Consider the following 17903-nt stretch of genomic DNA (forward strand, 5'->3'; position numbering starts at 1 on the left):
GTGATAATGACTCACACACATAAATTACGCAAACAGAGAGCAGCACTATACACTACTTTGACGTCTGACTTTCAAGAGAAAGATCTAAAACGGAACCCCAAATCTGCACAGCTCTCGCTACAATCCCAGCAAGCCAGGGAAGCTCTTAATCAATACCTAGTTAAAAATGCTCATCTCCGAGCACTTGCCACAAAATCCAAGTTCTTCATTGAAAGTAACAAGGCAGGACGTCTTTTAGCCAGATCTCTTAAAAAAAGAATTATAAATCCTTTATCCCCAAAATTGTGGATTCTTCTGGATCCTTATATACCTCCAATACAGACATACTGTAGTCAACCAATTCACAGACTATTACTCCTCCCTCTATAACCTACCAAACCTAGACCCGCTCCATAAACATGGATTAATAAATACCTTTCACAGACACATCTCCCTTCCCTGACAGCAGAGCACTGTGAAACTCTGGACTCGCAGTTTACGCTGCAGGAACTCCTAGTGGCTATTAAGAACCTTTCTCAGGGAAAAGCCCCAGGCCCTGATGGCTTTACACCCAAGTTCTACCACCTGTTTAAATCAGCTTCTACAACTATATAACTCTATTGATAATGCATCCAGTTTCCCGCCGTCTCTACTAGGAGCTACAATTTCTGTCATTCCAAAACCGGGTAAACAGTCTGATCAAGTAACCAACTATCGCCCCAATATCTTTAATAAATATAGACATTAAGCTTTACGCGAAGCTATTGGTGACAAGAATAAACGGAATCCTCCCCCTACTCATACATACCGACCAAGTCAGATTTATTCCAGATAGGGAAGCCAAAGACAATTCTATACGTGTATTACAAACCCTGTTTACTACTGTTTCCACTAAAACCCCTATGGTCTTTTTGTCTACAGACGCGGAGAAGACCTTCCACAGGGTGGACTGGGATTTCCTCTGGGCCACGCTGTCGAAGTTTGGTTTCTCAGATATACTGATCACTCGGATAAAGGCACTATATCATAACCCCACCTCCAGAATTTCCGCTAACAATACACTATCCCATCAGATTTATATCAACAACGGTACACGGCAGGGCTGCCCCCTTTCTCCCTTGTGGTTTGCCCTAACGGTAGAGGCATTAGCAGCTAGGATCAGAAGTAACACCAACATCCAAGGTATCCTCTTCGGGGAGGAGCACCAAAAGTGCCTCCTCTACGCGGACGATATTATATTTACGATTCGATTCCCAAACTCTTCTATACCGCCTCTCCTTGCAGAATTAGACATGTATAAGCAGGTCTCTAGTTTTACTATAAATATGGGGAAATCAATACTGATGCCTTTAAATATTTCAGAGGTGGAATCCAGGTTTCTTTCCAAACACACCAGTTTCCAGATTGCGACCAAACTGCGCTATTTGGGAATCGAGGTTCCTGCTACTCCAGCAAATCTTTTTGAACTTAACTACTTACCTTTGCAAAATGAGTCTTTATCTTCCCTTGAGACCTGGCATAAGCATGGCCATCTCTCATGGCTAGGGCGCATCAATGCCATAAAGATGAATCTTCTCCCCAAATTTCTGTACCTTTTTCAAGTTCTCCCGTTGGATCTTCCCTTACAATATATAAACCGACAGCAAAAACAATTTAAACTATTTATATGGGCTCATAAGAGGTCCAGGGTGACCAGGAACACACTTAATCTTAGTAGGGAACATGGAGGATTAGGTGTCCCGAACCTTTTAGAGTATTATAGAGCAGCTCATTTGGCTCGCATCACTGTATGGACACAAGCCCTCCCAAATAAGCCATGGGTCCAACTTGAATGCAGTCTGATAGGATGCCACAACATAGGTGACCTGTGTTGGATTCCTCCTAACGCAAGACCCCCTAGAACTAATACAAATTATCTTATAGCGACTACCCTGAGAATTTGGGACAGACTAGTGGCCCAAAACAAAACAATATCTAGCTCAATATCCCCCCTAACCCGTCTCCTCAATAACCCGAGTCTGTTAGATTCTCACACTATTCAGACTCCATGTGTTGCGGGTTTACCCACAAATATCCCAGTTTATACTGTGTTGGACAGAGGAACAGTACTTCCGCAACTGGCACTCTCCCAACTACTAGGGCCACCTTTTCACCTATGGTTTCCTTACTTCCAGATTAGACATGCCATACTCACTAGCCCCCACAAACAGGACCTCACCAGACCCTTTGAAACCTTATGTACTTCCCCCTCTATAACCAGGTCCTATATCTCCATAATTTACAAAATACTAAGAGGTGCCTTTCCTGATAAGAAGCCCTCCTATGTCTCTAAATGGGAAACCGAGCTAAAAGCCAACCTGAGTCCCAATGGAGCCACATATTTAATGAGATAAAAAAGTCATCCATCTCCATAAATATAGCCAAAATGAATTATAAGTTGCTCTCCAGATGGTACTTGACACTGCACCGCCTTCACAGTATCTTTCCGAATTCCTCATCACTATGTTGGAGACACTGTGGAGGGGTAGGTACACTATCCCATATCTGGTGGTCCTGTCCCCTACTAAGCACTTTTTGGGAAGACATCTCTAGGAGCATTAACACTGTACTTGACACCTCAATAACACTTTCACCCACTATTATTCTACTTAACGATACACCACACATATCCTGCATATATAGGAAACAATTATTTCACTGTATGCTTAACTGCGCAAAGCGTTTAATACCCAGGCTATGGAAGAAACCTGTGCTCCCTACACTACCTATGTGGTTAAATGAAGTAGATCATGTCTTAGCGCTAGAAAGATTACATTATCAGTATATTGGGAAGCAAGACTTTTTCGCTGATGTTTTTTTCTTATTGGAGCAAAAAATCCTGTGAGAGTTATATCTATTTACCTGTAAAGTGGGGTAATGTAAAGCTTAAAATCTGGAATATCTCTGACAATGCCATATGTAAGCTTATAATTCTCTGTATAAGACAATGTGTTACATGTTATTTATTGTGTACGATTTCAACCCCTTTTTGTTTTGTTTATTTTTGTGACAAATGTGAGTGATCTGTACTTATTCTTCATTTGTTTATTTGTTTCCTATTTTGAAAAATCGATAAAACATTTAAAAAAAAAAAAGAGAGAGGGGGGAAGAGAGAGAGTACAAAAGAGGGGGAGAGAGAGAGAGAGAGAGAGCGCAAAAGAGAGGGGGAGAGAGCGCAAGAGAGAGGGGGAGAGAGAGAGCGCAAGAGAACTTGGTGAACTTAATAGTGTTCCCTTTATGCTGGGCAAGCTAGGACTATCTTATCCCACCACTAACAATATGCAATCATATCTGGCTTAGCACTCATTCAACAACTGCCAGGGTGCGCTTCAAAGCTCTGATATAACAAACTGTATGGAAAGCACTATATGTGTGTGTGTTTTATATGTTTGTAAGTGTTCTCTTGCTGCTGATTTCACTAACCAGGATAGATTTTGTCAGCCTTAACGTCCAACAGGTTTTCTAGGGATTTCATATAATCATAGAGATCCTCAAACACAGCTGTGCCTTCTCCCAGAATGCAGTCACCAGAGAACACAGCATTTTCTTCCAACAGCAGCAGAGCCATATGGTCATCAGTGTGTCCAGGTGTATAAATTACCCTAAACAAGACGCACAAACATCTAGGATTAGCAAAACAAAAAAAAACTATAAAACTGACCACACTATTATTACTAGGACTTTGCATTACCTGAGATATATTTATCAGGCATTTAACCATTTTAATGCTGGGTTTGGGGTGGGAACATTTCAAATCTGAAACTCAAGGTAATAGAAGGCTTTAAAAGGGCCATGAAACACTACCTACCTAGGTCTTCTCTTCAACAAGTCATACTATGCAAATAAGTATGTGCATAAGTAAATTTGAAAATAAAAGTAAATTGGAAAATATATTAAAAATCTATGCTCTATCTGAATCATGATTTTAAAAAATTGGGTTTCATGTCCCTTGGGTACAAAAAAGGACTAAAAGATGTCTTTTCAATTTCAAAGTCATTAAAGGGACAGTCTAGTCAATTAAACTTTCATGATTCAGATAGGACATTCCATTTTAACCCCTTAGTGACCGGACCACTTTTCAATTTTCTTACTGTTAAGGACCAGGGCTATTTTTACATTTCTGCTGTGTTTGTGTTTAGCTGTAATTTTCCTTTTACTTTTTTACTGTACCCACACATATTATATAGCGTTTATATATATATATATATATATATATATATATATATATATATATATACGGTATATAGCGCCATTAAATGGATACCATTATTTTCAACATATATTATAATTTACTATAAAACAAATTATAAAATATGATGAAAAAATTGAAAAAACACACTTTTTCTAACTTTGACCTCCAAAATCTGTTACCCATCTACAACCACCCCAAAACACCCATGCTAAATAGTTTCTAAATTTTGTCCTGAGTTTAGAAATACCCAATGTTTACATTTTCTTTACTTTTTTTGCAAGTTATAGGGCAATAAGTACAAGTAGCACTTTGCTATTTCCAAAGCATTTTTTTTTTCAAAATTAGTGATAGTTACATTGTAACACTGATATCTGGGGTTATTTAGGTAACTTGTAGGGTTAATTTTAGCTTTAGTGCAGAGATCAGCCTCCTACCCGACACATCTCCCTCCCTGATCCCTGTCAAACAGTTTTTCCCTCCCCAACCTTACAATTGTAACCGCTATCTTAAGTACTTTAAGTAAAATATTATGCTTTTTGCCTATTTTTTCTGTAGTGTAGCTGCCCCTCCCTCTTCTCTCAGCTGCTGGGCCGCTGACCCTCATCCAGCCTTCCCTCCCACCCCTCTCACCGTCACCAACGAAGATTGTTACAGACAGTATCACTGTCTGTAACAATCTTTCAATCTAGCTTCATATGGTAACGAAACCCTGATCGTGCTCCATTACCATAAGAAGGCAGATGCTGGAAGCCCACAAGCAGCACGTCTCATTTGCCATTTGACAACCAAGACTGCTTGGGCTTCCAGTATTATGGATGTAGATCAACGTTATGCGGTACGTCCATATGGGTAAAGGGGTTAAAATTCGGGTGCGCTGAGCATATTTAGATATGCTCCACTTGCATTTTTACAATAAAAGCTCCCATTGAAACAGTTATAGCTTTTACCAGAAGCATTTTTACGAACTACTAAGTTACTTCTATCTAAAATTTTGGATGGAATGTGCTTTTAAGTAATAAGATAACAAGGTTCCCTCCTTTGCTATATACTTTAACCGTCATTATGCCAGAATTTCACAAAGGGATATTATTTGCTTTCCTAGGCCTTTTGTTTTTTTAAAAGAAATTTCTAATGACATCTATATAAAATATGTTACAATAAATAAAACCAACAGCAGTATGTGCCTGTTGTTATAAAACAGAGATAAAGTTAATCCTGAAAAGCAAAATATGTATTCAACATTTAAAAATGCAAATAAAAATCCACCCTGAATGTTTATTGTAGCAGTCTATATATATTTTTATCTCAGTGGTTAGACATTTTTCTAACTGCAGGTTTTAATAAGTAACCTCTTTCAACTTGTTTATGACTGAGAAATATGATTGCTCTGCTGTACAAACAACCACAATTTCAAGGGAATCTCCAAGGCTTCTGACTTTGCAGGTACCTTAGTGTTGCTCCTTCAGTGCTTATCATATCTCCATCTTTAAGATAGTTGTACTTTTGTTCTCCTGCTCCTATTACTTCTTCTTTATGCGGATTACGTGGAAGTTTACTAATTGCAAAGTTAGGACCTACAGAAAAAAATGTATAATATTTAAAACAATTAATAATTCTAAAGCAAACAAGATTGCAGGAATGTAAAATGATACGCAATACTAAAGTGTAAACAAGTGAATGCAAATATAAATTAATTGATGTGTTGAAGAATATGATTTTCATTTGAATAAATGTAGATGGTGATAATCTTTAAAATAAAATATTAATACATTATCTATCTATCTATATATATCCATATATCTATCTATCTATCTATATATATATATATACACACACACATACATACCAAATAAGAGGCTTGCACTCTTGACTTTTCAGTGCCTTTTAATGTGATGTTTGGGGATAACGCTCCCCTTCCTCAAATTATATATAAATATATAAAACACGGAAAGGGACTGCACTCTCAGACCGGACTGGGTACACATCCCATGGCCCTGCAACATGCACAGCCCTGGGTGCACAATAGCACTCTCAGGAAGCTGCACTGTCCCCAGAGTCACAGGCAGTTACAAGGCCCATAGGGAAAATTACAAAACAAATTAATACAGCACACAGAGAAAGTCCAGCACTCACAAGCTCTCAGCTAAGATTAAAAGCAAAAATGGAAGAGTTTGTTACCGCATCTGGCCAAATGGAATAAGCCCTGGTACCACGTCAAGGTCTCTTCCAAAACCTGAGTCCCTAAACAGACACACAATGCAAGCTCTCAATCCAACAAACTGTGAACAAGTGAAGGGTGCACATGCTTATGTAATAACCCTAGACATATACAAAACACGGAAGGGGACTGCACTCTCAGACCAGACTGGGTACACATCCCATGACCCTGCAACATGCACAGCCCTGGGTGCACAATAGCACTCTCAGAAAGCTGCACTGTCCCCAGAGTCACAGGCAGTTAACCCCAGACAGGTCTGGGTGCAAGGCCCATAGGTAAAATTACAAAGCATATTAATACAGAACACAGAAAAAGTCCAGCACTCAATTACAAGTTCTCGGCTAAGATTAAAAGCAAAGATGGAAGAATTAGTTACCGCATCTGGCCAAATGGGATAAGCCCAGGTACCGCGTCAAGGTCTCTTCCAAAACATGAATCCCTAAACAGCCACACAATGCTGGACTTTCTCTGTGTGCTATATTATATATATATATATATATATATATATATATATATATATATACGTAAATGTAAGGTGTTTACTAAATTGCACATATATTATTATACATAGTCTAAAAAGAGAAATAAAATTCTTTCCTCTGCAGTCCCTTATAGGAATATTGAGTCCAAATAACAAGCATAAAATGAGAGTATATCCCTTTAATATGGGACATTCGTTTCCCAGTAACAACTATACTTGCACAACAAAAATTGTGGCTGTGGAACCTTTCAGAGCAGCCCGTGCTCAACACAGCATATAGCTGTGCACACTCACCACTCTTGATGTGTCTCTGAAAGAGTTGTTTCACCGGGATCTCTTTGCTTGTAAGGAGTTAGCGGCGTCCTGCTCTAACATAGGGGTGTGTGTGTGTGACTAAACACCTGATGAACACCAGCCAATGAACAGGGACCTGCTCCGGGAAAATGCTGTATGAGGATAGGATTGCGGAGAAGTCGTCCAAAGGCGAAGTAAAAACAAAACATTTAATTGTAATCCAAAAAAAATATAAAAAATATGGAGGTACATAGTGCACATAAAAATACACACAAATGCATTAGGCTGACATGTTTCGGCCTTCTGCCGTAATCGTAGCTTATACATTTGAGTCACTTGTTTAAAGGCATACCTGTTTGCTCATTGGTTCTCCACTAACCAATAGCTCTTTATGAATTAACTGCCATATTAAACCGTTATATTACCTAATGCCCATGGATTATATACATAATGATGTTTAACCCTTTGAGCGCTAAGCACTTTCCCACCTGGGTGCTAAGCTGATTTGATTTTTTTTTTAAATATATATATATTTTTTAACTTTTTTTTTTTTTTTTCAGATCCCCAAGACTTATACAGTTGGAAAGGTTAGGCGATTACCTTTCCAACGGAGGGTCTTGGGGGTCTGTAGCTGCTTAGATGCCTGAGATACAGCATGCCCCCTTTCCCTATACTTGTCATTGTGAATTTTTAAATAAAGTTGCACAGTGACGTCATCACGTGATTGTGCGTGACGTCACCGCACAAAACGTGAAGCCCCGGCGATGCCTGTCACTATACAGGCCCGATCACCAGGGTAGGAGCGGGTGGGAGACCTCAGATCTCCCTCAAGGTTGGAGAGTGCTAGTGATGGCTCTGAGCCGTCGTTAGCACCTGACTGAGACAATTTGCAACAGCTCAGAGCCGTCGTTAGCACTCAAGGGGTTAATAAAACATTTGATACAAATTTAACATTTAAGATATTATCTTTTGGGTTAGCTCTGGAGAACACTTATATAACAAAAGTATATCCATGTACATATGGAGAGCATCCCAAAGAAATTATTCATGAAAGAATAGCATGACCTTGATGTTGACATAAATATCCAGGTCATGCTATTCTTTCATGAATAATTTATTTGGGACGCTCTCCATATGTACATGGATATACTTTTGTTATATGAGTGTTCTCCTGAGCGATCAGATACGATTACGGCAGAAAGCCAAACATGTCAGCCTAATACATTTGTGTGTGTGTTTATGTGCACTATGTACCTCCATGTTTTTACCCCAAGTGGATTACAATTAAATGTTTTGTTTTTACTTCGCCTTTGGACGACTCCTTCTTTCGTTTTGTTTATTTATTAAAGCATATTCTTTTATTGATTTATCAAATTCCCATTTAAAGACCTCACCAATATCACTGTGAAGCATATTCCGAAATCCAAATACACAAATTATGTCTAGTTAAAACACAAGGCAACTACGTATATATACTTTTCAGCGACTGTTAATTTTCATAAGCATGCTGTGTTACAGGATAAGTGAAACTTGTCACTATAGAGTGAGAACTTTTTGAATTGGGTTTTCACTAATCTGGGCATTATGAATTGACCTTACTTGCTCTTCAGAAGTTTTTGAGCAAGGGGTTGTTATATGTTGAGATATTATATGTTATTATGCCAGAGATTATGAATGTATTTAGCGATGTAATACATAGTAGATTTTTTTTACATATTCTTATAAGTCATATATACGTAGCTGCCTTGTTTTTTAACTAGGCATCATTTGTGTATTTGGAATATGCTTCACAATGATCTTGGTGAGGTCTTTAAATGGGAATTTGATAAATCAATAAAAGAATATGCTTTAATAAATAAAAGAGTGCTGTATTCCCTTTCTGTGTAAAAGAGAGGTTATTTCCTCCTTACAGTATCTTTCTTTAAATTTTCTTAGAAATTTCTCTTTAAAGGGTCTGCACCATTAACTTTATTAAAAGGTTTTTTTAACCCCTTAATGACCACAGCACTTTTCCATTTTCTGTCCATTTGGGACCAAGGCTATTTTTACATTTCTGCGGTGTTTGTGTTTAACTGTAATTTTCCTCTTACTCATTTACTGTACCCACACATATTATATACCGTTTTTCTCACCATTAAATGGACTTTCTAAAGATACCATTATTTTCATCATATCTTATAATTTACTATAAAAAAAATATAAAATATGAGGAAAAAATGGAAAAAAACACACTTTTTCTAACTATGACCCCCAAAATCTGTTACACATCTACAACCACCAAAAAACACCCATGCTAAATAGTTTCTAAATTTTGTCCTGAGTTTAGAAATACCCAATGTTTACATGATCTTTGCTTTTTTGTAAGTTATAGGGCCATAAATACAAGTAGCACTTTGCTATTTCCAAACCATTATTTTTCAAAATTTGCGCTAGTTACATTAGAACACTAATATCTTTCAGGAATCTCTGAATATCCATTGACATGTATATATTTTTTTTTAGTAGACATCCCAAAGTATTCATCTAGGCCCATTTTGGTATATTTCATGCCACCATTTCACCGCCAAAGGCGATTAAATACAAAAAATCGTTCACTTTTTTTTACTAATTTTTTCACAAACTTTTGGTTTCTCACTGAAATTATTTACAAACAGCTTGTGTATTTATGGCTTAAATGGTTGTAAATGCTTCTCTGGGATCCCCTTTGTTCAGAAATAGCAGACATATATGGCTTTGGCGTTGCTTTTTAGTAATTAGAAGGCTGCTAAATGCCACTGCGCACTACACGTGTATTATGCCCAGCAGTGAAGGGGTTAATTATGGAGCATGTAGGGAGCTTTTAGGGATAATTTTAGCTTTACTGTAGTGTAGTAGACAACCCCAAGTATTGATCTAGGCACATTTTGGTATATTTCATGCCACCATTTCACCGCCAAATGCGATAAAATTAAAAAAAACGTTAAATTTTTCACAATTTTAGGTTTCTCACTGAAATTATTTACAAACAGCTTATGCAATTATGGCACAAATGGTTGTAAATGCTTCTCTGGGATCCCCTTTGTTCAGAAATAGCAGACATATATGGCTTTGGCGTTGCTTTTTGGTAATTAGAAGGCCGCCAAATGCCGCTGCATTTCAAACGTGTATTATGGCTAGCAGTGAAGGGGTTAATTATGTAGCTTGTAGGGTTAATTTTAGCTTTAGTGTAGAGCTCAGCCTCCCACCTGAAACATGAGACCCCTGATCCCTCCCAAACAGCTCTCTTCCCTCCCCCACCCCACAATTGTCCCTGCCATCTTAAGTACTGGCAGAAACTCTGCCAGTACTAAAATAAAAGCTATATTTGGGCTTTTTTTGTGTGTTTTTTAGCATATTTACATATGCTGCTGTGTAGGATCCCCCTTAGTTCCCAGCCTCACTGATCCCCCACCAAACAGCTCTCTAACCCTCCCCCTCTGCCTTAATGGGCGCCATCTTGGGTACTGGCAGCTGTCTGCCAGTACCCAGTTTAGTAAAAAAATGTGCCTTTTTATTAAAAAAAATACCCTTTTCTGTAGTGTAGCTTCCCCCCCCCCCCAAGATCAACCCCCCACCCCTTCCAGGTCCCTTAGCTGTTTATTTACAGCTTTTAAAACTTTTTTTTTTTTTAACTTTTCCCAGTTTATTTTTCTGTAGTGCAGCGGTTCCCTCCCGCTCCCGCCCCGTGCACGCGCCCGCCCGCCGCCCCCCGTGCACGCGCGCGCTCCCATGCGCGCTCCCGCCCCCCCCGCTCCCGCCCCCCTCCACTCCATTCGGCACATCGATGGCCGCCCACCCGCCTCCCAGACTTGCTCCCACCCACCAACGTTACCGGCCACCGATGTCCGGTGCAGGGAGGGCCACAGAGTGGCTCTCTCTGCATCGGATGGCCAAGGGGGGTTATTGCAGGATGCCTCGATATCGAGGCATCACTGCAATAACCGGAAAGCAGCTGGAAGCGTGCAGGATCGCTTCCAGCTGCTTTCCAGACCAAGGACGTACACCACACGTCCTCGGTCATTAACTGTATTTTTTTTGAGGACGTGTGGCGTACGTCCTTGGTCATTAAGGGGTTAAAACAGAAATCTCTTGCATATTCATTATTTATAAATAGGTGAAAGTCTTTGTCCATTATCATTGTTTTTATATATAATATATATATATATATATATATATATATATATATATATATATATATATATATATATAAATATAAATAACAAACAGCATCATGCAATTGACAACAATCGTTCCTAATATAGCTTCACAGGTTTACAATGATCACCTGGGGTTGTCGTGCTCCATGTTCAAAGAAGGATTGCCTGGTATTTTAGCGCTGCACTGACCTTACTAGGTGGGATCAGACTGATATACGTCAGGAATGTTCTCCTCTGTGAAAAGCACAATTGGGCTAAAAGAGGCTGCTCCTGGGTGGTGACTCGTCATGGAACAAGCTACTGAGCTGATGTTTATTCCTGGTAGAGTTTATTCCTGGTTTTAGCGCTGCACTGATCTTACTAGGTGGGATCAGACTGATATACGTCAGGAATGTTCTCCTTTGTGAAAAGCACAATTAGGCTAAAAGAGGCTGCTCCTGGGTGGTGACTCGTCATAGAACAAGCTACTGAGCTGATGTTTATTCCTGGTAGAGTGCTTCTCTCTCTGTATGCATTTGTATTAGGACCCTGGGGAGGTCTCCCTAAGGATGATGGGGGAAACCAGACGTGGACTCCTTGCCCAGTGTGCTTAGAGGAATATGGCTGCACCTCACTGACGAGACCCAATGAAGGCTGAAACGATTGTCTGGGGCTGTCATGTTCCTCGTTCAGAGAGGAACTGCTGGTATTTCTGTGCTGGACAGACCGTAATAGGCGGGATCAAACTGATATAATACAGGAAAGTTCTGCTCTGTAAAAAGAATTACTGGGCTAAAAATAAGTCGCACCCAGGTGTTAAATCGCTGTAGAACAAGCTAACAACTTATTGAGCTAGTATTCATTCCTGAGAGTGTGCTTCTCTCTGTGTGTATTATATCTCCCTAAGGGAAAAAGCTGGACTGATCTTAATAGGTTGGATCAGTCTGATATACTACAGGAAAGTTCTACTCTGTGAAAAGCATTACTGGGCTAAAAAGAAGCTGCACCCAAGTGGTAAATCACCATATACCAAGCATACAAGTTATTGAGCTGGTTGTTCGTTCCTGAAAGTGTGCTTGTGTGTGTGTGTGTGTCTATATATATATATTTTGTAAACCTGTGAAGATATATTAGATGATTGTTGTCAATTTTATTATGCTGTTTGTACTAATATATATATATATATATATATATATATATATTAGTACAAACAGCATAATGAAATTTACAACAATCATTCATCTAATATATCTTCACAGGTTTACAAAATATGGAAAAAAAAAACAACTAATTTTGTCAAAGTAGAATATACGATCACATTAAATCATATCTTTTTAGAAGTATATATGAGGCCATAGGGCTTTCGTCTTCTGATATAGATCATAGATGAAAGGATACCATATCATATACTAGACATTAAACAATGGAATTAGAACCAGTACAAATGTGATATTTGCTCTCAAATAATATAACTGATTCGCAATACACCTAGTATCATGATTTAGATAACTCTCCACTCCATTAAATAAACTAGAAATATTAGCTGCTTAGTAAAACAGTTCACTGCAAGAACTTTTAAAGTGTTTAATTTACAAAAGTGGGTTATGCTAAGCATATTGGCATAGACAGGGAGATTTAAAAGTCTTAAATCTGTGGAGTATCCCCCCAAAAGCTTGACGAGCTTACAACTATAAAAATAGTAAATCAAGGCAGGACATAGAAAAAAAATGCAAGCACGCACGCACACACATATGTGTAAAAGTATCTACAGGATATGTGATATATAAAATATAAATAAAATATATAATATAAAAAGCACATTGAAATATGTTTGTGGAAATTAGTACTGCAATTTATGAAACTCTAAATGTTCTTAGCATAAAGAGCACCCCAATAATATGAGATAAATGTTCTTTATGAACAAATAACTTGTTATATCATTATTTTTAAAATCCACACTTCAAGCTTATTTAGCGCAATCTTTTAGATTCATAGATTCTATATCTAAACATAAAGGCTAAAATGATAAAGTGATTCTTACCATTTGAGACATCTCTACATATGTCAGTGATACCACCTGTATGGTCATGATGCCAGTGTGTAACTATGATTTCTTGGATGGCTGTGCTGAATTCAGAGAGTGCTTGCTTCAAACAGCTGATATATTCTGGTACTGAAGGTTCCCCAGTATCTATAAGAATTCTCCTATATAAAAATAAATAAATAAAAAGAATAAGCATAATTTAGTCAAGATTTGTAAATTGATGTAGGAAAAGTGTCAATGTTTGTAAATTTATTTTTACTGCTAAAGAAAAGGTAAGTACTAAAAAATTACTATGATAATATTATAAAGAGTGAACATAGAACATTACAGTTTATAAATCTGTCATCCAGCTGGCAATATTATGATAGCTCATGTCAGCAGTCATGGGGTTTAGTCAGATACAGGATGCTGAGGTAGGGTTCCATTATCATAAATAATTATTCAGCATAACTCTGAAACTAAAGCTCTTAGAACTGATTTTAAATTGCCAATTCTTTATAAATAGATTCCAACACACATAGAATAAGTTTGTTCATTATAAGGCCTCTATTTCTATATTTATTCTTTATTTTCTACATTGGCCCAAACCTTAAAAGGGACAGTTTACTCAAAAATTTTTAATTTGTTCCATTACCTTTATATTGGCATTTGAAATAGCTGATAACCCCACCTATTCTGAAAGTTTTTGGCCTTAAGGCCAAGCTGTGGAAACACAGCCAGCAGAAGAAATTACACTCCCAGTGGGATAAATAAGAGATATGGTAATAAAATGTTAATTTTCCATTGTTATCTCCAAGTATTGGTGATTGGTTTACGGATAGACATAAGATAAAGAAGCAGGTGTATGTACACAATGTGATAAAGTAATGAGCTCTGATTACACATACAAGCTCAACCCATTTTATCAGGATGTGGTCTCAAAACACAAAATCAGCTAATTTATATACACAAATAAACCTTAAAAAGCAAATATCATACATTTTATACACTTGGTAAAAAAAGTAATTAAAAACACATTAAGGTAAAAACAATGTTATAGTATACTGTCCCTTTAAACTTAACGGCCATGCTGATAAAATACCAGCTTGGGGTGAGAGCAGCTTCATCTTTCTGGGCCGGGGGAGAATAGACAGGGCAGCTGCTCTCATATATTAAAGGATTACTTTCTGTTATAATTTTTAAGCTAAACAACTAACATATTAAAGTTAATAAACATTAATTAAAACCTACTGACCTATATTTTCTCCAAAACGAAGTTTCATAATGTTCTAAAAGTTATATTCGCCGATGATGTCACATTATCCTGCCCACTATTTTCAGCACTGAGTGTTCAAAATACTTAAACCAATAACTTTGTGTTTAAAGCGCCATTTTGAAACCTAGGTATTGTAAACGGATTGGTACAGAGCAAAGGATACCCACGGAGTGGGTTTGAAAAACAATTACATTTGCAGACAAGATTTCTGATATACGGTAGAGATATGTTAATGAAATGCTATTGATAAAAAGCGTATTTGGGGTAGTTAGTTAGTAACAGGCATAGAAAATATTTACTTACAGTGGCCCTTTAAGGGTGGATACAACTGGTTTACCCATCTTTTTAGTACCTAGATGTTTTTATTGTTAAATATGTTTAAATTTTTATTTTAAGAAGGAATTTACGGTTTATACATTTGTTAAATGTTAGAACGAATGTTATTGTAGAAATTTGATTTACATAATCGAATGTTGAACCAATATTCTTAAATATCCTATTATAGAATGCTATTTACAGTTTTCGAATGTCACTTTCGAATTCAAATGTTTATAATTAAATCGAATTTCTACGTTCGAAATTTCGAATGTAACATTTGATTAAACCAAATACTATTCAGAAGTTCAATAGTTCATGTGGTAGGGAATTTAGTAAATTGATACATAATAGATACAAATATATAAATTTGAATGTTTCTATTTCGAATATTGCATAATTTGAATATTATATTTAAAGAAAGCATTAGAAATACTATTACAAATATAAAAATTTGAATTTTTCAAATTCGAATATTGCATAATTAAAATATTACATTTAAAGAAAGCATTAGAAATACTATTACACATTTATAAATTCAATTTTTTCTAATTCTAATATTGCATAATTTTATTCGAATTATTAGAAAATTCAAATAAAATATTACATTTAAAGAAAGCAATAGGAATACTATTACATTAAATGAATGTTAGAATCTTGTACAAACATTTGAACCGAACGAACGTGTTAAAATTGCTTCATTTTTCGAATGTTGAGAGACATTCGCCCCTCCCTAGTGAACAAGTGATATTTTCATTAAATGAAAACTTACATAGTTGCACAGCCCATGTTCAATTTTCTACTATAGAAAATAATGTGTCAGAGTGGCAGAGTAAGAGAAAGGGACCTTATAGTGTCACAACGTATTGTTTAATGCTTGTTTCCCATATACCATAACTTTAAAAGGGCTATTGAATCAGAATTAAACATAGTGTCCATCACCTTTCACACCTCCAGAGCTGACCGCAGAGTTTACAGACCCTCTGATTGGTGTGTATGCATCATATACACTCTTGGCTGTCACTCAAGCATGTATAGAATTGGTACTCGCCAATAATAGTCAAACATCAACTATGACAATATCAGGGCTGAGAGCCCATCTGGTCCAAGATTTTGATACCCATGACATTGTCCTTCAAGAACATTGCCAATCAAACCTTATCGACTACAGGTGAGTGGGGACATTCTGGTAGTTAGGTTAAATGTTTTTGATGTCAAAGCACAACATGCATTGTAGCTTTTTCTGACACCTAAGGGGTGAATGTGAACCCCTGTGGCAATGTTACCTGGGACATTTTATATGCAGGTAACATTACTGCAGATTAAATTTGCCACCTGTAAATTGTAGTATCCATATTACCATCCTGGAGAAAATATAGTAAGAAACTTGCTATTATACCATTTCATTCAAGGGGTGATGGAGGAAACCGGAGTGTTGACATTAGGGCAAACAAAGCATTAAACAGTTTTAAGAGCAGCAATGCACTATTGGGAGCTAACTGAACATTTCATATGAGCCAATGACAAGTCATATCATAGTTGCCAACTGTCCCATTTTTCCTGGGACAGTGTCCATTGGTCTATTTACTCTGTATTTAGTTAATATTGTATTTAGTGCAGTACTCCCACCACAGAGGGTGCTGTGGTTTATGGTTTTACTTCATTGTCTCTAGTCTGTAAGTTATTGTATGCAAGTTTGTTTCTGTAGTCTTCTTTATGTGTGCACTTCTGTTATACCAGGGTGGGTAGACTAGAAGAATGCAATGTGTGAGTAAGCACGACATCTGAATAGTGTTGCACATTGTCTTTGATTAACAGGGACATCAGGCTCTTCATGCGCTGGGACTGGAATACACAAAACATAGAAAAAAAAATAATATTGTTTTTTTTTCCAGCAGCCACAACACAGTAGTCAGAAACATACTGAGGTAATATTACTGTTTAATTTCTGGCTGTATAACATCTATATAAACTAGGGTGTTTTGTGGTGTCTTGCTATATAGATGCTGAATGGTTAATAATTTAAGCCTTGCTTGATTATTTTGGTGCTTGCTGCAGTTATTCTTCCTATGCCAGTTATGTGCTTGAGAGTCAGGGTGGAGATGAGATATATGTATGTATTTCTATACATATGTATATATGTGTTTATATTTGTACAATAAACACACAAATAAAGTCCAGCACTCGCTCACAAGCTCTCATCTAAGTTTAAAAGCAAACTGGAAGAGTCAGTTACCGCATTTGGCCAAATGGGACAAGCCCAGGTACCATAGCAAGGTCTCTTCCTAAACCTGGGACCCTAATACAGCCACACAAATGCAGGCTCACATACAAACTGGAAACTAGTCAGGGTTCACAGACTTTTGTAATCACCCTTAAAGGGACACTAAACCCAAATTTTTTCTTTCATTATTCAAATAGAGCATGCAATTTTAAGCAACTTTCTAATTTACTCCCATTATCAATTTTTTTTTCGTTCTCTTGCTATCTTTATTTAAAAAGCAGGAATGTGATGCATAGGAGCCGGCCCATTTTTGGTTGAGATTCTGGGTTATGCTTGCTTATTGGTGGGTAAATGTAACCCTCCAATAAGCAAGCGCTATCCAAGGTGCTGAACATAAAATGGGCTGGCTGCTAAGATTTTAAAATGCCTGCTTTTAAAATAAAGATAGCAAGAGAACAAAGAAAAACTGATATTAGGAGTAAATTAGAAAGTTGCATAAAATTGCATGCTTTATCTGAATCATGAAAGAAAAAATTTGGGTTCGGTGTCCCTTTAAGCGCAAGTAAAACAAGGAAAGTGGAACAGTACTCCCAGACCGGACGACACATCACATGACCCCTAAACTATGCAGCTCTTTGAGAGTGCTATATCTCCAGAGTCACATGCAGTCTTGGCCCAGACCAGCCTGGGAGCATGTCCCTAGGGAAA

The 17903-nt window shown here is 37.3% G+C and overlaps 1 protein-coding gene across 1 annotated transcript in view; it reads right to left on the reverse strand.

Annotated features, from left to right (window-relative positions):
* The window catches only part of LACTB2 (lactamase beta 2), a 35121-nt gene that overhangs the window by 15496 nt on the left and 1722 nt on the right, over positions 1–17903 (reverse strand). The window contains exons 2-4 of the mRNA XM_053715117.1: positions 13399–13562; positions 5658–5784; positions 3442–3620 (exon numbers count right to left, since the gene is read on the reverse strand). Of these exons, the coding sequence (XP_053571092.1) occupies positions 3442–3620; positions 5658–5784; positions 13399–13562 (470 nt within the window). The remainder of the gene's footprint in view (positions 1–3441; positions 3621–5657; positions 5785–13398; positions 13563–17903) is intronic.

This window comes from Bombina bombina, chromosome 5, assembly GCF_027579735.1.
Source record: "Bombina bombina isolate aBomBom1 chromosome 5, aBomBom1.pri, whole genome shotgun sequence".
NCBI classification, from domain to species: Eukaryota; Metazoa; Chordata; class Amphibia; order Anura; family Bombinatoridae; genus Bombina; species Bombina bombina.